The sequence below is a fragment of the Tenrec ecaudatus genome, chromosome 2 (assembly GCF_050624435.1).
Source record: "Tenrec ecaudatus isolate mTenEca1 chromosome 2, mTenEca1.hap1, whole genome shotgun sequence".
Lineage (NCBI taxonomy): Eukaryota > Metazoa > Chordata > Mammalia > Afrosoricida > Tenrecidae > Tenrec > Tenrec ecaudatus.
Window position 1 is genome coordinate 36,113,027 of NC_134531.1, and position 22,940 is coordinate 36,135,966.

The following is a 22,940-nucleotide window of genomic DNA, read 5'->3' on the forward strand; positions in this document are numbered from 1 at the left end:
TTAGCCTGTCCTGTAGAGTCAGTCACTGTGAGTCGGCATCGACCTGATGGCAGGTAGTTTTAACTTTACTTTGATTTTAGCTGATAGGATAAGATTAAATATAGAAACAATGAAAACGAGAGTTGGTATTAAATGTCAATAGTTTTTATAAAGTGACACTATGGATCAGATTGATATTATTAAGTGGACTCAAATGGCTTTGAAGTTGTGATTGTAATTATATTAGTTTTTTTTTAATAGTATTGATTTCATCTTCGTGCACTAGCTAACACATTTGAAAAGATAATCATTGGTTCTATGATAGTTATTTTGAAAGTAATAAACAAAATGTGATCAAATGATTATTAGAAGGCAGTTTTGCACTTTTATATATTGGTCACTCACCAAAGAATACTGAAGGGAATTGTTGAATTGTTTATTCCTGCCTTTGTTTTATTATGAGACCCATATTTAGTATTCACAGTTCTTTACCAGAGTACATTATTTATAATAGCATAGAGAAAATTAATGTAAATAACCTTATAAATTAAAAACCATAGATGGTCTTTTTTTTTTCTTTTTTGAGTGAGAGAGTGAGTGAGAGAGTGAGTGAGAGGGTGAGAGAGTGAGAGAGTAAATGAGTGAGTCCACAGATGGTCTTATACATGTTATATTTATGTTAAAATAATTTTTGTGCTTTTAAAAAAGTTAGTTTTCACCATTTACTTTTCTGGTTTTTATAAATTGCTTCACTAACATTCGAATTTACTCTATACATTCTTGGATGTTTTATGTTTACTGAAATTAATCTTTAGAACAAATGACAAAATATAAAATTGTCCATCTATAAAAAGGAAACAAAATGAACTGACCCAGAAAGGAAATGAAATTAGACAACTTACGTATATCAATACTAATATGACTGAAAGGAGGGAAAATACATTTGACTAAAAGTTCTGGTATTGTTAATTCCTTTTTTCCCCCATCTTATTAGCATAATTATCTTTAGAAATACTTAAATTATGTAAACTTAAAGTATATTCCTCATTTCAGCATTAAATAAAATTTATTAGTAATCTAAATTAATAGTATCTCATGACCAAGTAGGGTTTATTCTGAAGATTTGAGGATATTTTCCTGTTAGGAAATTTTACCATCAGGAAAATTTGAATATTAGTTAGCAAATGAATGGTTGAAAACATTATAGATTTTCTTTTATGAAATGGACATTATAGGAAATTCAGTAGTCTTTATCAGTAAAATGTCTAGGGAAGATAGTGATATAAACGAACCACTGCTTTCCAGCCTGGCCCTGGCACTGTGGCTCCCACAGAGAAGGACAGTGAGAGGAGAAGGGCCATTCAGCCACAACTGTGAACGCAATGTAGATTTAGAGAACTTCTGTGTGAGTGTGGGATGGGAAATTCAATAATTGATATCAATGCTGCCAGAGAAGAACAAACCCATTCTTGAGAAGATGGAATCCAGGCGTTGGGGTAAACACTTGGTATCGGAACTATTGAAGGACCAGTCTGGATGACAGGTTCTGATGTTTGTTAACTCAGTAACTTTATGAAGCCTAGAATCTCTTTTCCCGAATTGATTTCTGGGATATATACATTAGATAGTGTGAAGAAAGGCATTTCATGACAAATATCGTTGAGAAGCCTTTTGCTACCCTTGTAATGGTCCACAGGAGGTTCTGAGTAGAGTAGTTAACTAGTTAACTTTGTTAATCTTCCAGAGTATAGATGAAGTTCCATAGGCGTGTGACGGGACTTCCCTGAGAAAGGGGCTGTGCACTGTGTTTCAGTGGACCTCATTTATGTCAGCAGGTCCCTCTGCTGTTCATGGCTTTCTCTCCTCTCCTGTGCTGACAGCCAGGACAGAGCTACGCGACTGCCAGTCTTAGGAGTTCCCTTTCCTTTTGGAGATTTTGTTAAGGTTCACGTAGGGTCTAAACTCAGATTAATTCAACTCTCCCTCTGTGCTCATAAGAGTAACAGTCTTTCCTTTTCTTTCCCCTGTTTCTTGACTCTGCCCTGCCCTCATTTATTTAAATGTTTCATCTCTCCCTCCTAGCTTTCATTTGGGGCAACTGGAAAATATAATCTTGGAATACTCTGATCCTGGTGTAGAAAGCGTCCAAATACCTGAAACCTTGTGTCACCACAGTGATTCAGACATTTAGTGCTTAGCACGCGGTGAGTGCTTGCCAGGCGATGGCTCTCAGCAGTGGCGGAGCAAAATGGGGAGCTTGCCAAGGTCAATGTCAGCCTTCATGTAAGCAACACCTATAATGAATTAGTTCAGATGCAGTTGTCACCCTGGCAACTCAGAGTGAGGAATTGGGTGAGCAGCTCCTCTGGTGGAGAACAACATGACATCCACTTTTTTCTTCTGGCCTGGGGGCACCACGTTAAATTATGGATTCCTCTTCTGGGTGTGAGTTGCAGATGCTTCGCTTTTTGATTCCAGAGATTCAGTATGAACACAATCCAGATAACAAGACTGTTTAAGAATGAAATAAAATGAGGAGTGAGTACTAGATGTTAATCTTTTTTTTGGTTGTTGTACCCAAATTTACCAGAATGAGAAAGAGATAATGAGACCCAGCTTACTACATTGTACTTGGAAGCAAATGCTAAGGAAAACCAGATGCTAATGAAATAAGAAGAATGTGTACATATTCAAAGGAAGTCAGTTCAACTTGTGAATGTATATGGTCTGACCAAGAGTCATTTAAAATTTGAATTTGTAGTCATGTCAGAGTGGGAGTACAAGTATTACTAGTGAAATCTAAGTCTCTAGTACAGAATTTAGCGGATTCCAGCCCAGTACAGAACTCTGCCTATCACTCAAACCCAACCCAACCCAAACCCACTGCCATCCAGTCCATTCCAACTCCAGCAACCCTGAACCAGAGTAGACCTGATCCAGGGCTTTCTGAGATGGTATACCTTGGTGGGAGCAGGCAGCCTCATCTTTCTTCAATGAAGTTGTAGATAAGTTAGCCTCTTGGTTCCCAGTCTGACGCTTATCGCACAGCCTGCAGCACCATCAGGCTTGCGTGCGTGTGTGCGTGTACTGACGGTCTCTCTCTCTCTCTCTCTCTCTCTCTCTCTCTATTTGACAAGTATTCCATGGAATCCTTGTTACAGGTGAGTCCTTCTGCACGTGCACGCACACACACTTGTGTGGACATATATCTGGAGAAGGAGAGGGAGAAAAAGAGGTTGAAAAAGCAAGTAGAGGACACACAGGTGTTCACTGTTGTTATTTGTAGCTTCGAAGCATGTCAAAATGCAACATTGATGGACAGATCTTACTACTGGTCTAAAGTGGAATGTACACTAAAAGTAAAGAGGGCCATTCATGAAGGTTATAGTTAGTTACATTCCACTTATTCTTGAATACATTTTCACTGACTGTTCATTTTCTCTACAGCAGTTTTTCTTAGATTGGAGAGGTCAGGGACTATCTACATTGGATTATACATAGCAGGGGTTCTAAACGTGTTCTCTGGAGTGCTGTTATCTGTAGGATATCCAAAGAGAAAAGATCCCACTTTCCTCCTTTTGGAGAGTCACAATGCAAAAGAGTTAATACATTAATTAAAGATCTTGAGAGGTTTATAAAAAAATTTTAAAAGCCAATATGTTCCAGACAAATTGATAAAATCCCTACTTAGACACTTACCTGCTGGGCGTAAGGTCCTAGGGAAATAAGATAAACAGTAGGAGCAAGTGCTTTTGATAGTTATCTTAGTGTTCTTTACTTGCTGTCTGGGTCCCAATATCCATTGCAATAGCTATAACAGCACTCACGGACAAATTCACGATGAAAGTGCGCATTCAGGAAGTTCACAAGTTATAATACAAGTGAGAAGTGCTCAGGATAGTTGCTTATCAGGACATATTACAGAGTTCCTTCACATCTGCTAATAAATGCCCAAAGGTGCATGACATTTTACCAGAATCCTCAACTTGAAGGGATTCAGCTCAAGTTCCCTGGGTCAGCAAACCCAGCTCCCTGAATTACATGCCCCGAGGCACCCACTCTCCAAGCTAGCCTCCTGCACTGAAGCTCGCAGCTTCACTTGCTTCCTGGGTGGGGAAGGCCATCACTCTGTTCCATCCTCTGGCTCCTGGTTCTGCTGCTGCTCTGATGTCACAGAGGTCTTCTAGATCCAGGAGGTTCACTGTGCAGAGATCTCAGGTTCAGAGGACATGCTCCACTCCTGGCTCTTGCTGGTAATGAGATTCTTCCTTCTGCTTCTCAGAGGGCTCATTTATGACAGTCCCTGGAATCTCGTTCACAATTTCTCACAAGTGAATCCTATCAGTATCTCTACTCACCCTCTTACCAGACACATTCACAGAAAAGTCATTAGTTAGGTGTTAGAGACTCTGGCTAGAAGAGCCACATTAAAAACAAAACAAAACAAAAAAAACAAGAAGAACCATATTAAATAATTCACTGCTCTTGCAGAAAATACATTATAAAATTAAAAAAAGAAAATGCATTATAAATTATTTGTAAAGGTGAAGAATTAAAAATTTGGCGTGATATAATGGAAAAGCGATATATTTTGTTGTCAGAACCAGAGGTCCTTGGATTTGACTCCATACTCACCTAAATATAGTTGTAAAGTCTCCACAGGATTATTCACACAAATGGATCCCAGAAAAATAAACCCTTGTATAACTGAAAGGTCCGCCCACCCTTATGTTAAGTATTTTTGCGGCACTTAAAAGAATGCATGCGTACCCTACACTATTCATAAATGTTTTAAATACAATTTATCATCTTCATAATTTATAATTTATGTTGTGGTATAATAGTCCTCCGAAAGTCTTGGCAATTGCATGCCTGTTCACAACGTGCCGAGTTCTGTCTGCTATTATTGTTCATTGTTTTCCTTTCTCTTGTTACTCCTTGCTGTCTTCATCTGTTGGTCTGTATAGGAGAAGCTCGTCCTTCCCTTTTGTTTTTCTTCTGAAAGATCTGTAGATAAGGAGAAGCAGTTAGTGTAATTTTTTTTAAGTACATGGATTTATGCCATCCACTTTGGCTGCTAGGAAACTTTTTCTTGCGTCCTGATTTCTGGGCAGGGTTTTGACCCTCCAGACTGCCAGATAAATGAGGTGGTGCTACATTCATAGTGGTTCTCTTTCGGTGACCCAGGTTTAGAACCAGAAATTACACCGTTTAGATCATGGTGCTGCAATATCTAATATAGCCCTATATTTTCTTTTGCCTAATTTAATGCTAATTAGTGTTTAACATCATCTCGTGGTTTTATCATTGTAAAACCATATGGATGCTTTTTATTTCGATCTGTTTAAATAGTTACCAGCATTTAAGAAAGTGAATAGGTCCCCCCTCCCTGATAAGGGTAGTTAAAATATATTTATACATTTTATAAACTTGTTAGTGGTAGTGTTATATGAAATGAATAATTGACTCTAGCAAAATTTGATTAGGATTTAGTAGTGGAGCCCTTTTTATTTGAGCCTTTTAATCCTTCTTATTTTCCCATTCAAACTCAGACACTTCTTTTTTAAAAACAATTTATTAGGGGCTCATACAACTCTTATCACAGTCCATACATATACATACATCAATTGTATAAAGCACATCTGTACATTCTTTGCCCTAATCATTTTCTTTTTTTTTTCTTTTTTTACATTTTCTTAGGGACTCATACAACTCTTATCACAATCCATACATGTACATACATCAATTGTATAAAGCACATCCATACATTCCCTGCCCCAATCATTCTCAAAGCATTTGCTCTCCACTTAAGCCCTTTGCATCAGGTCCTCTTTTTTTTTCCCCCTCCCTCCCCGCTCCCCCCTCCCTCATGTGCCCTTGGTAATTTATACATCGTTATTTTGTCATATCTTGCCCTATCCGGAGCTCAGACACTTCTTAAAGGCCCTCTGACTCCCCACCCCCATGAGATCTGACAGCAAGGAGACTAACTCTCAAATGGTGACTGTGATTGATGAGTGTGCATTTTGGTGTTAGTTTGGTATAGTTTCTGTTTGCTTGCCTTTTCTGTAGGTTTAAATATGAGAAAGGTGTGGATCTTTTAATTTTACCAAAAGTTCATTTCAAAATTGTTTGCTTTAGCTCAGATCTCCTTGATTTCAGTGCTGTTGAGAACTGCACAGTAGTTACAAAGTCTGTAAGATTAAAAAATGATAATCCATTGCAGAGTTACCAGTATTCTTTTCTTTTAAAAAGTTGTTGTGTTTTGGTGAGAGTTTACATAGCAAATTAGAATCCCATGAAATAATTTCTATACATACTGTTCATTGATACTGGCTACACTTTTCACATTAAATCAACATCCTTTTTTCCCCGGTGGTTCATGGTTATATCACTTTTACCATGAGCTGCATATAGACCATCATCATCTGTTCCAGTGCTGGCTCCTTGCTCCTGGATTCCTTGTTTGCTCCCTCCTCCCCCCACCCGTCCCCCATCCCCGATAAACCGCTGCATATGTCTACTACTCTTGTGCTTCACAAATTTAGAAACCCAGTAGTAACAAAAGCAAAGACAAGATAAAAAATAATATAGATATTAAATAAAGACTAAGAAAGAAAATACCACCATCAATATTTTAAAAACCAGGGAAGAAGTTTTTGTTGTGGAACAAGCAAGAAGTACTTGAGTCTAGATCAAATTCAGGTGGGTCAAGATGGAGGTCAGCTGACCAAGTGTCAAATCCACCATGATCAAGTTCACAATAATCTCTGATAGCAAAGCTGTTTGAGTAAAATGCAAATATGTTGAAGGGAAAAGTATCAGATTAAATTGTGAACACTCACTTTGTAGAGGGCTTTGGGGGGCAGTGGGAACCCAGTATCCATCTTCAGAGTATCTTCTGTCAGGTCCCTTGTAGCCAGGATTCTTTAAAGGTCTTAGTAGATCTTATTTAAACATCACCATTCACATTATGTATACGAGTTGCAACTTTAAGTCTCTGCTTTCAATTCACCTATGTACATTTGTTAGGTGCCTTGGAATTGGTTTTGCCTGGGTTGTTTTGCTCGTATTTATCTGGATAAATTTGTCACATAGGCACAGGAGTTTGGGTTTTTGTGTGCAACCCTTGTAATTTAAACGGAACAATGCCAGTATGCTGTTTCTAGCACAAAACAAAAATCCCGTGGAACTCAGCTCCTAGAGAAGTTTAAGGACATGGACTGAGGAGGATCTGAAACTCAAGAGTAAGTTTCCCTAAGGGATTGGTATGAGCCTAAAACAGAGCGTCATTTAATCAGTTATTTGGAGCATTTTGAAAACAATGTATCAAAACAGCCTGGAAATTCACTAACCATATTTTGCTTTTATGGTGATTTGGTTTAAAGCTGTAAAAGCACTAGAGGCCAAGGAAGATGATGTTCATGTTTGCCCTTAATGTTGAGTTGGTGATTTAATTTGACTTGCTAGTAAAACTAATCCATGGTGCCTTCTATGTTAACATTAGTTTATAGTTACTAATGAAACAGATGCAAAGTTATTACTCTTATCTATGTCCTATCACTCAAAATAAACTCACAAAATACTACTGTGGCAGTTGACTTTTAGTGACAGGCAAGAGTTACTTATAATTAACCCTGTTAATCTTATGTACAGGGCTACTCCCATTATGTTTGAATAGCTAATAGATGATTTTTGTTTTTCTGGTATATTCAACTTTTATATGCATCCATGCATATGTACATAAGTATATACACATACCTCACGCTTACAATGTAAAACCTCACATCTCTAGGGTTTATTTATTTATTTTTGCAATCCAATCACTTTTATTGAATAGTCGTTGAGGGGTCCAACGGGTGGGGACAATGAGGTCCAATTACCAAGGTTCAACTGGATCTCCCAGACCTCAAAGCTGCCAAAAAGTGTAGGAATTATTTTTAAACTTAACATCATATTAACCTCGATGGAGGTTTTATGTAATTTTTAGACCAAATGCTTGCTTCAACCTTCAAACATGATAGATGAAAGTGTAAGAAAGCCGGAGTCTGTTTTGTTTTCCTATGTTTGTACGTAGCTGTTATCAGTAACTTATTTTAGCTCTGGGAGCATCAGTCCTGAACAGTAGTTTCTATGACGAGACAGTCTACCAAAGAGGATGCTGTTTAGTTAGTATTTTCTTTTTGAAACCCATATTAAAAATCATCATTGACACCATCATTCATACGCCTCTGTGTGATTTGATTATTAAAGTACTGATTTATTCTTTTTAGAATTTATTTTTCACGAAGAACGTGGGTATCTGTCTTGAAAGCAGCGGTTCTCAACCTGTGGGTCCCAACCCCTTTGGGGGCCAAATGACCCTTTCACAGGGGTTTCTCAATATGTAACAGTAGCAAAATTATGGCTTTGAAGTAGCAACGAAAATAATTTTATGGTTGGGGTCACACAACATGAGGAACTATATATATATATATATATATTTTTTTTTTGCTTCAGGTCAGTGAAAGTGAGACTTTATTGAGGCCAATGGGCTCAGGAGAACACCAGCAGGAGGCGGGAGAGCCGGTAGACAGGGACCCTTATTTGACCTTCTTGGGACGCAGGTTGTTGGTGTGGCCACACTTCTTGCGGCAGTTAACTGCATGGGGGTGAAGGCGAGCATAACACTTGAGGCAGATCATGTTGTCGCAGTTGTACTTCTGGGCCAGCGGGCGCAGGGACGGCGCGATGATACCACCCCGCAGACGCAGCACCAAGTGCCGGGTGGGCTCTTTCTGGGTGTTGTAGTCCGAGAGAGTGTGGCCATCCTCCAGCTGTTTACCAGCAAAAATCAGATGCTGCTGTTCCGGGGGAATGCCCTTCTTGTCTTGGATTTTAGCTTTGACATTCTCGATGGTATTGCTGGGCTCAACCTCAAGGGTAATGGTCTTGTCTGTCAGGGTCTTCACAAAGATCTGCATCTTTGCGTTAGCCGCTCGGGCCGCCTTGTTGAAGAGCGAGGAACTGTATTAAAGGGTCGTGGTATTAGGAAGGTTGAGGACCACCTTCTAAAGGGTCGTAGGGCTTACTTGCTTCCTGGGTTCCGTCCTCCAGCGGATCATTTGTGAGAGGAAAGTTTGTGTTTCTGCTGGGATTTCTAGGTCAGGCAAGATAGTACCAATACAACCAGTCTACTCTATGAACAGCTAAGTGAATCTAACTCACCAGCACTCTTGTGGTGTTGGTGACCCTATTCCAGTAATGGATTAGTACGATATGAAGAGGAGCCCTGGTGACGTAGTGTGTTATGTATTGGGCTGATAACCACAAGGTCAGTGGTTAGAAACCACCAGCCACTCTGTGGGAGAAAGATGAGACTGTCTGCTCCTGTAAACGTTACAGCCTCAGAACCCCACAAAGGCTATTCCACTCTGTTCCATAAGGGTCAACTAAGAGTTCGAATGGACTCATTGTGAGTTTTACAAGGAAGTATAAGTAATGTGCTACCCTTCTCTTTGGCCTCTAAAACTTGTAAGCTTACATGACTTGGTAACCTATTTCTGACCCATAAATCAGCTTTCCTTCCATTAATATTTCTAAAATGTTTATTGATGAAAACGCTAGCTTTTGTTACAACTATATGAAAAGCACTCCAAGTGACATCATCTGCTTGTTAATGTAATAATAAACTCAAGTAGACTTTGAACTAGAAAGACTACACAGACTGTCACTGGCTTCCCTTTGATACAGGTTTCTTTAATGGACTGGAATGTATTAATGAGAGCATTAATGACAACAGCTATTTTTGGAAAGCTAGATTAACCCACCGGCAGCGTACCCAGCACAGATTTGTTTAATGACATCTCATGTGGTAGTTTACATCCTACAGCACTGTCAACAACTGTGTCCTTTTTTAAGGAAGGAAGGAAATAAGGCTTACTGGTCCTAGTTTTTCCAGCAGAGAAGTTGGTTACAGAGGATTTAATCTCTGCATAATAACTGAAGGGGGCTTGGCTAGCTTCTTGTTGATACCACACAGCTGTGTAGTGATTAGCATCCTTAATCTTAGCCTGGTGGTTTTACTAAATATGTTACAAACAGAGGGAAGAATATATATTATTCATGCTGTATTACATAAAAGACCTATCTTTTGTAAACGCGCATTAAACTTTTGTTCATTCTTGATTTTACTTTTGAAGAACTCTTTTGTCAGCTCTTTAGCATCTTTTATTCATTGATACCTTTCTGTATGCCTGGCCTTATGGGTAGAATGAAATTGTTCTTGCTCTTGTGGACTTTGTAATGAAGGGGAGATGTTTGAAAACTACTTAAATATAATTTTAAGTGTGGAAGATGCTGCTGCAAAGGAGCAGCATCACCTCAGGGGTCTGGAGGACCAGTCAAAATTTCTCCAAGGAAGTGATGTTTAAGCCAAGATGTAAGACATGAGTAGTTATTAGTAGGAACAGAGAGGTGGAGGGCGTCCCAGACAGTAGGAGCAGTGCATATGTAGGCACATTATATTCATTGAGAGAAACTCAGCGTTATTAAGGCAGAGAGAGTAAGACAGCGGGTGAGGTACCTATGCTGAAGTAGGCAGGGATCAGATCATACAGGTCTTTAAAGGCCATGTGAGACACATTTGGATTTTATTTCAAGGGCAACCAAAAGAAGGTAAAGGATTTTAACCAGAGAGTGATACAACCAGATTTATAGCTTAAAAAAATTACTCTTGCATCTTTAGAAGAATGAGAGGACTGGGTTAAAGGGTAGCATTTATAGCCAGATTTTGGCTTTGATGCTGCTATGTCGTCAGTAGTGCTGCTCACAGTTTGCAGTCAGTCTGAGTGCTACCCACTCCCTAAGTGGAGAATCATTGAGCCAGTCCGCCTCAAAGTAGGATCCACAGATCCGTGGAGGTACGTGAGACCTTGTCATTTGGCCCACCACATGGAGCTATTTTCCTAAAAAAAAAAAAAAAATGAAGACATAATTTGCCCTTTCCTCATTGTTGACCTTTGCACCGATGATCCGAAAGCAGTGGTGGGTAAACCTCCTGGTGTCTTGACCTGAATCAAAACAATGCTGTCAAAGTGAACCAGTAGCCAGTATGCTCTTCACTCCCACACACTCACAGTAATAAATCGAAGCAGAAGAAAAACCACTACAACGTATGTAAGAATGTCCTTGGTGAAGCATTAAAAATAAGTTCTTTGAAGTTAGTCTGTGATTATGCCTTTTTGCTCTTCTGTACGTGTTTTAAATATGTTAGAGAATGACTTCTTTGCATCTCTGTAGACTGTTTTTTTATGAAGTCAGTCATTCCTTATAATGAATAGTTATCTGGTTTTTAGATTGTATTTAGTACCTTACGACTTCTAGTTAGTTATCTGGGTCTCAGCTCTCATGAACAGGTTCCATTTAATGGTAGTTGCTAGAATCGCAAGCAATGAATACATTGGTCAATGTGGAAATCAGGAATAGTAGAACCATTTCCAAATGATGGTTACTAAGTTTGAGAATCAAATTCAATTCCCTTATGTATAGTCAAACTTAAGAATGTCATTATCAATTATTGGTTCAATAAAACTTTTAACATGCCAAAGGGCCCCCAATATTCATTGCATAAATTGTGGGGTGACTGTAAAACACAGGCTCATGTTATTATAAAGTTGAGCAGTTATCTGGGATGAATTGGAACTGACTCTATGCCAATGAGTTTGAATTTTGAGTGCCTACTATGGAGAATGGGAACCAGTTGCCAATTGTTTTATATCCAAGTTAGCATTAACGAAGACCATATGATTGAGGAGTTTCATTGGGCTTATTATTTTTATTTCTTTTTGGATTGAATTATATATTGGAAATGTGTTTTTAGACACAACTTAAGAAATTCTAACAGAAAGATCAGCTAAATGGAATTAGCTCTATCTGTTGGTACTTAGGCACAGAATTATGTGGTTAGCCAACATACAAAGAAGTTTAACTTTGTTTCAAAAACAGTAAAACTAATACTTGACATTTATGAAGTTCATTTAAAAAAACCCAAACCCAAACAGCCTAACAAAAATCATTGATGTTCACGACCACCCAAGTAGCTGTTGTAATTAATGTCGATGGAACCAGAAGAACATTGGCAAGACACTGGCCCTGAATAGATAAACTTTGAGTTTACCAAATATGGGCTCTATATTCTCACTAGATAGTTGGTGGAGACCAGGATTCTAGTAAAATCCTGTTTTTGTCTGAGGTTGTAGCTAGTGTAGCTTCCCAGTATACTCTTCTAAGCACTTTAGTTGCATTTCTTCTTTTAATTCTCTCATATCTAGATTTTGTTTGCAATTGTAAGATCTTTCCTTTTTTTCCCTTCTTACTTGTTTTTGTGTAAGACTCTGCAATCATTGCTTTGTTCTAGGAACTCTATGGACAAAGGGCCCAGGTGCTACTCTACTGTCCCAATACTCATTTTGTTGAGTCAATTCTGACACATAGCGACTATGTAGGACAGAGTAGAACTGCTTCCTAGGGCTTCCAGGAATGTAGCTTTCTATGGGAGCAGCCTCATCTTTCACCCCAGGCTTGAACACCAGCTTGCTTACCTCCCTGTAGTCCAGTGCTTACCTCCCTGTTAGTAGTCCAGTGCTTACCTCCCCGTGCCACCGGGGATCCTTACTGTCTTCTTGGTGTTTTAGGGTACAAAAGAGACCTCATCTCGACTAAAGAGAACATTTTTTAGTTTTGAGAGAGACAAAGAACACAAAGACATAGACACATCATACAGATGAGCGAGGCCACTAATACAAGGATGAAATGGTGTATGAGGATTGAGATGCGAAATAAATAGGGTATGGGGTGGTGGTGATGAGGAAACTGTCACAAAAACCTGATTGGTGGCACATCAGTACATCACAGGGCATGGGACCATGAATGGGACACGTACATTGTTAGAAGGGCTTACAAGGTTGGTCCATGGTCTTCCAGAAGCAAGGCAGTCAGGGCTGAATGATCGGCCATGACCTACGAGTGTTCCATCTCCTGTTCTGCCCACAGTATGGTGACCTCCATCAAGGAAACACTGTGGCAAGCCCCTAAATGAGAGACTGCCCTTTCCTGGCCTGGCCAGCAGGGTGGAAGCATTCCACTCACTAGGCATTCATCCTGAGGACATCCTTGGTTCATGGCCAGAAAGTCTTCAGTGGAGGCTGAATCGATATGGGGACACTGCAGATGGATTTGGGGCTGCCTCTGCCATCCTTACCGATTTGCAAACCGAGGTGCTCAGCATTTAAGCTCTAAATTCAAGAGGAAATATTCAAAGTTAAAGTATATCAATGGCGACCTTAGTTTAAAAAGTTAGGCGTTTTAAATAATATTTTTTTCTGGTCATGTTAAGTCTAAATATCGTATTAACTAGATGGCTTCTCTATGAACCAATGAATCTGCTCTGACACACAGTTTAGAATTGCTTATGTTTTGAATACATTGTATAATTAAAATAAACATGAATTCTTTAAATTTTTCATTGTGTGAACATCTAATTAAGACTTTCGCTGGGAATACATTTTTGGCAGATTATGAAACTGATAGCTTATGAAGTAATATTACCGTTCTGAAAGACCTAGCCAGACCTCTATTTCTCTCGGACTATTTCAACTGCCTTGGTTATTCAAGTTTGGTAGGAACATTCTGTAAGAAAGTCAATTTTTTCCCCACATGCCGAGAAAGTCCATCTGAATGTCATTTTTAAGAGCAGTATCAGACATTTGTTTCAGAGTGTTTATTATGTTAATAATCTGGCTACATTTTCTGATATAGCTTGGTGTTTACTTTCCAGAGTTACAGAATTGTGTGTGGCTGCCATAATATCTGTTGATCCTAAACTTTTGGCTATTTAGAGCTTTTCATTTATTTCTTGGTAAAAGACTACTCTTCAGCTCCGCCTTATCTACCAGCCACTGCTGTCGAGCTGATGCTGACTCACAGTGACCCCCTGGGACAGAGTGGAACTGCTCCCCAGGGTCTCCTAGGCGGTACATTTTTACAGGAGCAGACGGCTTCATCTTTCTCTCAAGGCGTGGCGAGGGTCTTCATTGTTCACACTGCAACCTTCCAGTTAGCAGCTGACAGCTTAATTAGGAGACCTCTCTCTACCAGCCACTTCTATAGTATGCATAGAGACCCTTTTTATATCTGCTGTCAGCTAAGCGTTAGGCTGCTAAGCACAAGGAGAAGGATGACTGCTGTCTGCTTCCATAAAGATCTACAGCCTTAGAAACCCGCTATTTATTGGAATCGACTTGATGGCAATAGAGGTGAGGTATAAAGAAAAACAGCTCCATCTCCTGCTAGTAGGCCTTGGTTTTTTGCACGTCTTATGTTTGCTCTTCTCAGTATTCTCCTTTCCACTATCCTGTATTAACCAAAATGTGAAAACTTATCTTTCCTTGCTACTTAATTCTCATAAGTATGTGTTTTCTTATCATGGCGCCCCCTTTCTCCCTTGGAGTGGCTGGTGGTTTCAGACTGCTGACCTTGCAGGTAGCAGCCTGATGTGCAACCTTTACAGGACTAGGGCTACTCCAGATTTGCAGTCTTGTAAGCCCAGTCAGTCGTTCTACTCTGTTACCTACTTTTGATGGCTGTGGGTTTGGGCTGGTTTATCCCCTCTCTCCTCCTCATTTTCTTACCCCCTTTCTTTCTTCACTCAGTCTTTCCTCCTTCATCTCTCTCAATACCAAGTATTAATTCATAGCATACTTTTGTAACATTATACTGAAATCTTGGTCTTTTTAGGTTTCACTTGGTGACTGGCAATATCCAAAGAAATACAAAAGGCTCATTCTTCTGTTTAGCTCTTAATAACACGAATCTCCCTTTGGTTTTCTGACATTTATAAACTTTAGTTGTTCGGGATTCTTGTTTTTGCTTTGACTAATGAACTCCGCTTCATTGTGTTTATTGTATTATATTCATAACTTTCACAAGATATCTTTCACAGATTTTAAAATACTCTTTTGATAAGTCACAGGTTTTTGGTATTTTAATTAGCCAACTTAAGCAAAGTGAATGAGAGTTATGAGTAGAATTTAAAACCAAGAAAGCTATTAATAACTGAGCTTTCCCAAAGTAGCTTGAATTATGAGATTATGTACTTCAAGAGAGAGAGGTGTAGGTGCTTTATTTATTCATGGTGCAAAGAATTATGCTAATATTGTCCTGGTTTGGGACTAGGCCAGAGCAAGATACTCTTTATTGAGGCCTAGCACTGGCTCTCTATGAATTGTTTCTATTTTATGGAAGGGCATATCTATGACCACTTGGGCCACATGCTTTCTTTCAGTTAAACGGATTAGTTTGATTGAGAGCTAGATTGCCTTGTTCATCCTGTCCATTATGATGCACTGTTATAAGCTATAATATACCCCCTTGCCAGAATTTCAGTATTAAGCCAAATATGTTTTATCTGTTTGTATTAGAGTAACATCTTTCCTTCTTGTTTTTGTTCTCTCTTAAATTTTTTTTTGGAAAAGATATTTATTGACGGAACTCATGTTAAATGACAAAAAAGAAAAATATAGTTGTAAATTTTTCACAAAGATAGATTGGAAAAAACTCACAAAGCTAAGAAATTGATTTTTGGGGTGCATAAGCAAATGTGGTGAAGAAAGCTGATGGTGCCTGGCTATCAAAATATATAGTGTCTGGGGTCTTAAAAGCTTGAAGATAAACCAGCGTCCATCTAGCTGAGAAGCAACAAAGCCCACATAAGAAGCGCACCAGCCTGTGTGATCATGAGGTGTTGATGAGATCAAAGACCCCAAAGAAAAAAACCAAAATGCATATCAGTGGGAATGAGAGAGAGAGCAGAGTGGAGACCCAAATCCCATCAGTATTCAATTGGACACCCCCCTGTCAGAATGCCCACAAGGAAGAAAAGAGCCAGTCCGGGTGCAGTATAGCATTGATGAAACAAACACACAATATTCCTCCAGTTCTTTAATGCTTCCTTCCACCCCCACTACTATGACCCCAATTCTATCTTACCAATCTGACTAGACCAGAACATGTACACTGGTACAGTTAAGAGCTTGAAACACAGGAACTCCAGAACAGATAAACCCTTCAGGATCAATATGGGAAGCAGCGAAAGGAGGAAGGTAAGGGGTGGGCGGGTGGAGTGACGGGGAACCAACCACAATGCTTGAAATATAGCCCCAATCCCAGGGGGACGGACAGCAGAAAAGTGGGTAAAATGAAACAGCAGTCGGTGTAAAACATGAAAAAAAAAAAAAGAAAAAAGTAATTTATAAGTTATCGAGGGAGCATGGGGGAGGGAGTGGGGAAAATGAGCTGATGCCAGGGGCTCAAGTAGAAAGAAAGTGTTTTGAAAAAGATGATGACAGCATATGTAAAGATGGGTTTGACAAAATGGATATATGTATGCATTGTGATAAGAGCTGTAAGAGCCCCCTGTAAAATAAAAATTAAAAAAAATTTAAAAATCGATTTTTCAAAGTTAACTGGGTTTAAGAAATAATTGTCATACTCCCTGCTATTGACTTGATTCTGATTCATAGCCATCCCTGTGGGTTCATGAGACTGTATCTTTCTTTTTTTTGAACAGTTATTTCTTTTGATTTTATTGTTCTTAAGAAAGAAAGCCTATCTTCAAGGGATGCATACAGGTTGTAGAAGTTTCTTAGGGTAACATAACAGACTGAGGAGATGTAACTTCTCTTGGCTTTCAGTAGTGCTTAACAGGTTCTATTGACAACTTAAAGACACTTTGGCTGGTCTTTCAGAAAATAACTTTTCTGAAAAGAGAGCCAAAGAGAGGTCACTAAGTGAGGAGCATGCGTCTTAACGTCGGAGTGTGGTTTTTTCTTTCTGATGTGAATCAGGGAGAGTGAGAATGAGAGAGCAGTCCAGCAGGGGATGATATTTTAACTTTTTAAAATGAGTATTAGCATATTCAATTTTAATGTTTTTTTCTTTTAAAAAACAGTTTATTGGTATATAATTCACATATCTTACATTTCAATAGTTCAATCACATTCAGAAGGGTTGTACAATCATTACCATAATTAATTTTAGAAAATCATCTTCATTCTTGTACTCATTGTTATTCGCTCCCCATTTCTCCCCATCCCTCCCCTGCCAGATCCACAAGGAATCATTAGTACTGTCTCTATAGATTTACCTCTCCTGGATTTTATATACAGAAAAACATTTAAAGACAAACAAAAACCCCAACAAGAATATCAAAGTAAAACAGACAAAACCTCAATTGAAAAGAACAGAAAATATTAAAAACTAGAACAAAATTAAATGGATCATAAAGAAGATCACATGATAAGAGTGCTTAGTTTTAACCTAACTGCATCTGCAACAATTCAGTTTCCAATGCATTTTGCATGTTAGCAAGACTCTTCAAACCCCTGGTCCATAATCAGAGGGATTCAAAGGAACCCTGGTGGCACAGTGGTTAAAGAACTCAGCTGGTAACTAAAATGCTGGTGGTTTAAATCTACCAGCCACAATGGGAGCAAGATGTCTGCTTTCATAAAGATTCCAGTCTGGGAAAACCTATGGGACAGTTCTACTCTACCCTATATGATTTCTGTGAGTGCGAAATCAACTGGAGGGTGGTGAGATGGGCTCAGATCTTTAAAATGCGTGCTTTTTGATGGGCAAGCATACATGTATATTTCTTAGTGACTGCTGGTTCTTAGAGTAATCGGTTCAAACTCGGCCTCTGCATGTGTCAAATTTTAAATATGCCTGCCTGATATGCTTCAAACAGGTACTCCGGCCTATTTGTGAGAAGCTTTGTGACAGTGGGAGTCACCAAACCTTACAGAATGTCTTACCAGCCACTTATCATTTATTTTATTACCCGAGTAAGGCTGACGGAAGCCAATCTTGTGGAAAGAAAATACAAGTGGAAGAAATTTATCTAGTCAGGCATAAGCTTTGACTGAGCTCTGTCATACTCCTTACCTATTTCCATTATTATATCAACCTTGTCTTAGGCAGGGGTCTCCAGAGAAGCAGTACCAATGAAACATACCGAATATACTTGAATATAAGCTGACCCGAGTATAAGCCGAGGTACCTAATTATTACCTGGAAATTATTACCAGAAAAACTGATTGACTCGAGTATAAGCCTAGGGTGGGAAATGCAGGATGTGAATTAACACAGAGACCAGAGGGGAGAGACGGAGCACAGCTACAGACACATCCTTACCGGTTCAGCTGCCGGCGTGAGTGAATCACTACAGGTGCTTCTGCAAATTGGAGCCGTCCACATCATAGGACGGCTCTGATTGGTTAGAGGTGAGTAAACAAACATTCAAAGCCCTGCAGTGTCAGCGGAGCTTTGAATGAACAGTGGTGGAACGGCAATCACCTGTGAGATATTACACCTCGCTGGGGTACCACTGACCCGTGTCATTTTTTGTGCTGAAAAACTCAGCTTATACACAACTATATACGGTATATATATACATACATATTTGTGTGTGTATGCACGTGTGCACACTTGCACACATGTATAAATTTATGGCTTACACCGTTGTAGAAGTGGCCAAGTCTAGGCAGGTAACATTTTTGTGGGTCAGATGTTCCTGACTCTTGTAGCTGCTGGGGCTGATGAACCCAAGATCAGCAGGAGGACAACAGGATGGTGGCAGACAACAGGCTGAAGACAACAGGTGAATGACTCCAAGGTGGCTGCAGGAGTGATTGAGTCCAAGGCCAGCAAGTCAGATGACAGGTCTCTGATGATTCCAAAGATTGGCAGGTCATATTCTAGGTCATAAGCTCAGGTCCAAAGAACAAGAGGTTGATGATCTAGTTATAGGACCCAGATCTAGGACAAAGTTAACAAGCTTTCCCATAGTATTTAGTTATATTGGAAGTAGACCATCCCTTGAGAAAACTTTCTTTTTAATTGATTTGCATCAGGGATATGATATTGTTAAGGGTATTGCATCCTGCCCTATACTTCTTGCAACTGGCTAGCTGCTCATAGCCAGTATCCGTAGCAGATCCTATTATGGAGATTATTACACTACAGTATAGGGATTCTTAGGTCTTAGCTGCCAAACAATCGTAGTGTTTCCTTCTCTTGTGCATAGGGTCGCCATGGGTCGGAATGGACTTGATGGCATCTAACAACAGCAACTACCACAACTACTACTACTAAGAATCCTGGCCCAGCCAAAATGACAAAAACCTTAGCTCTCACAAACATCATTCTTACTTTTGTTACCTTAATGGCAAAAGTGATCCATTATACATACTCTTGGGGGAAATCTGCTAGGGCTAATGGTTGGTACAGACTCAACATGCTTCATGTCATGACTATTGAAAAAAAAATCTGGAGTGCCATTTATTTAACATTTTCAAGTGATTTCCATTTGTATTACTATTAAGGTGCCCTGCTGGCCCAGTAGTTAGGGCGTAGCTGCTCCACACAAGAAAGATGTGGCAGTTTACTTCCATAAAGTCGGCAGCCTTGGAAATCCCCTCAGCGTATGCTGTATGCTCTGTCTTATATAAAGTCCCTCTGAGGAAGAATCAACTCAATGACAGTTTGTTTTTATGGGTGTTGTTATTATGTCCAGAAACAGTAACTTAAGTTTTTTGAAGGAAACATATTTTGTACTTCTTTCTTATTTATAATAGACTCTCTCAAAATTCTAAAAAAACATATAGAACACAACTAATATATAAAATCAAAGGATGAGATTATTTTGTTCAAACAAATCTTTCCTTTTGAATTCTTTTTAGAAATAAACTATCACCCATTGGTTGATTATCAGAAATGGCATACGCTGTGCTCATTGTTAAGCTAAAATGTATAAAATATTTGTGTAAACACTACACAGTTGGAGCCGTGGTAACAGCAGATGGAGTTAGCCTCCTCAGTGGGGAAATGGAACTAAGAATCTGCAGAATCACAAAGAATTCATTTTTGGGAGCTGTGAAGCTGGCATTGTGCCAAGCTTGTGTCAAAGATGTGACTGCTGGAGGAGGGTCTCAGCAGCAACACATCATACTCTGAGGGTTATTTGATACAGTAGGTCGCATGGTATTAGCAAGGCTTAATCTTCTTATGGCTCCACAGTATGACATTGCTTTTTGAGATGCAAACTTGAAAAGTGAAAGGTTCCCTCTATTGACTTAGTGGAAAAATCATGTCTGAAGTTGTAAGTGCACCTTACACACACACACACACACACACACACACACACGAGGAAGCATAGGAAAAAATAAAGTTTTCTTTTCCTTCGCAAGCCCCCCAGTTTTATTTTCTTAAGATAAGATGGTATGTGTGTGAGAATGACTGATAAAGCTGATGATACTATTTATACTGCTGGTTACAGATAGTCCTTCACTGTTTGTCATTGAAGCATCTCTGGATTGTGGTTTTAGAAAAAAAAATTTTTAATTGACATTAATTCTGTTTGTTTTTTATTTCAAAGGCGACTTAAGTCCAATACACATCTTAAAAGTAGCAATAAGAGGGGAAAAACTGCTAATACAGCTATGGTTTTGGTAGGTATGAAATGTCTACAGAGAGCTTCAATTAGGGAAAAAAATTATTCTGGTGTTTGCCAGCATAGTTCAGTTATTTATCTAGATCTGTAAAACTTCAAGGTCTAAATGAAAGTTACAGAGCCATGTACAACCTTGACCAATCAGGTCTTTTCAGAACCCCTTCTGTTTTCTCTTCCCTCCTTTTGCGGCTGCTTTGTGTCATTAGTAAGTGAGCCGGCTGAACCGCTTAGCTGCTAGGCATCGTCTGCTGCACAGGGCATTCCCTTTTGATCTTGGCAAGATGAGCTGCAGTCATTTAGTCTTAGAGTCCTTATCGTGATGAAAGAAGAATCATGAGTAGATTTATTTTATTACACGTCAGCTTGATGTGTGAAATTACTTATGTTGTCTGTATTTACGGCTGTTAATTCCCAGGAAAACAGGCGTCTTTGTATTAGTGCCCCACCCCCTTTTCTCTTTCCTTTTTATCATTTTATTGGGAGCTCTTACAGATACAATATTCCATAGTCCAGTTACCTGGAGCAGTATTGTACCATTGCTACCACAGTCAGTTTCAAAACATTTTCTCCCTTCTTGTTCTCCTCGATATCAGCTCCCCTTTATCCCCTCCACCCCCCAGGAAGCCTTATTTTATTTATTGGCACATCTTACACCATCCAACAGATCCACTTACGTGCTCCCCTTGAGTGGGGTTATACAGTGCTATCAGCTACTCCCTCTTCCAAACGCCCTCACTTTAAAAAAATCTTTCCTTTAAAATGGGTCTGCCAAGATGCCACACTCTTCAATGTTTGGTGTTACTTCGTGTTTTGAAAGGAACCCTCGTGGCACTGTCGCGTAAGCTTTGGACTGCTAACTACAAGGTCAGTAGTTCAAACCCACTAGGAAGAAAGGTGAGACTGGCTCCTCCCATAACAATTTCCAGCCTTGGAAACCCCAAGGAGCACCCCTGCGCCATTCTACGGTCAGAATCATTCTGATGGCAGGGAGTTTTGGTTGTATTCTGGAGAGGTGCTAGAAGCCTGTGCATATTTAGACTATTGGAACAACCCTATAGGGTGACAATTTTCTAAAAAAGTTTAGACACAGTTGTTTACAGACGGAGGATAGTCAGTACTTTGAAGTGCACGGTTCAGTGATTTAGTGTGCTCATCAAATAATTGTGCAACTGTCAAAATTTAGAGCGTTTTCCTTACACCAAACGTGCTAGCAGTTACTCTGTAGACACAGCTTCTCGTCCGCTGGTCCCCGGGAGCCACTAACGCACCACTCATCCTTCATGGAGACGATGTGACCAACTGATACATGCCTTATCACTTTAATTAGGCTCAGTGATATAGTGTTAATTACTTATTTATTTCTTTGCAAAATTTTGTTGAATTAATAACATCTTTTTTTCTGAAAATTTGAGTTAGTGATTCTTTTCTTCTACCGCTAACTTGGGATAAATACAAAAAGCTTAATTGTATTTACATGTGCCTAAAATACCCTTCCTTCATCCTACAAGTACATATTTATATAGTAGTCATTAGGATTAAGGCTTAAAAGACTTTAAAATGAGCTTCAGTTTTTCTCAGTAAGATTCTGGAATTACTCTCAGAGTTTTAGAGACGCCTCTTCTCTGCATACAAACAGCCGACATTCTTAGTAGGTGATGAGCATGTATTCACTAGACCAGACTCTTAGGGTCCTGGCTAGCTGAGCTTCCTTCATTGGGTACTTGATTGAATAACCAGTGGATTAATAATCACAAATATCTATCGATCTTGGTTTAGTTTTCCTCGATTCGAGGGTGAATAGTAGTGAGACTATTTGAAGTCGACGATTCTGTAATGGAAGATTTAGTTCAGCTCAGAAAACGTAGGTCTTTATTATTGTCTGACACTCCCACATGTGTATGGCTAGAAGAGGAGGGTGTGAAATTGATTACATAATCAATTTCAGGACCATTGAGGTAAGGTTTTGCTGACACCTCTTGGGTAGCGATGACAGACCTGTAGTCTCAAGTAGTCTAGCAGTCTAGCATAGCTTGATTAAGAGTCAGTACTGTGACTCTTCTTGGAGCAGCTCTTTCTTACGGTCTTTGCAGAAATAAGCAATGACACATACTTTCAATAGTTAAGATACTAGACCCCACTTCCAGGCCGAATAGATACTTAATTTCTTTTTTTTAAATAAATCATTTTATTGGGACTCATACAACTCACATACATCAATTGAGTAAAGCACCCTTATACATTCGTTGCCCTCATCATTCTCAAAATTCGCCTTCCACTTGGGTTCCTGGAATCAGCTCATTTTCCTTTTTTCCCGTCCTCTCCCTACTCCCCCTCCCTCATGAACCCTTAATAATTTATAAATTATTATTTTATCTTACCTTACACCGCCTGGCGTCTCCCTTCACCCACTTTC

General features: G+C 39.3%; 2 protein-coding genes across 3 annotated transcripts in view; one reads left to right on the forward strand and one right to left on the reverse strand.

Moving 5' to 3' along the window:
- Positions 1–22,940, forward strand: part of WDR70 (WD repeat domain 70) — a 279,175-nt gene that overhangs the window by 117,860 nt on the left and 138,375 nt on the right. The window lies entirely within an intron of this gene.
- LOC142440752 (ubiquitin-ribosomal protein eL40 fusion protein-like) lies at positions 8,562–8,948 on the reverse strand. Of its 2 annotated transcripts, XM_075543009.1 has the most exons (2): positions 8,840–8,943; positions 8,562–8,752 (listed from the first exon to the last, which is right to left on the reverse strand). In XM_075543009.1, the coding sequence occupies exons 1-2, from the start codon at positions 8,940–8,942 to the stop codon at positions 8,562–8,564; spliced, it is 294 nt and encodes a 97-aa protein (XP_075399124.1). In that variant the 5' UTR covers position 8,943. The 2 variants fall into 2 exon arrangements, with proteins under 2 accessions (XP_075399124.1, XP_075399125.1); XM_075543010.1 differs by having other exon boundaries at positions 8,562–8,948.

Excerpts from the sequence above, each read along its gene's own strand:
- LOC142440752 (XM_075543010.1), bottom strand. The coding sequence starts at position 8,942 with ATGCAGATCTTTGTGAAGACCCTGACAGACAAGACCATTACCCTTGAG.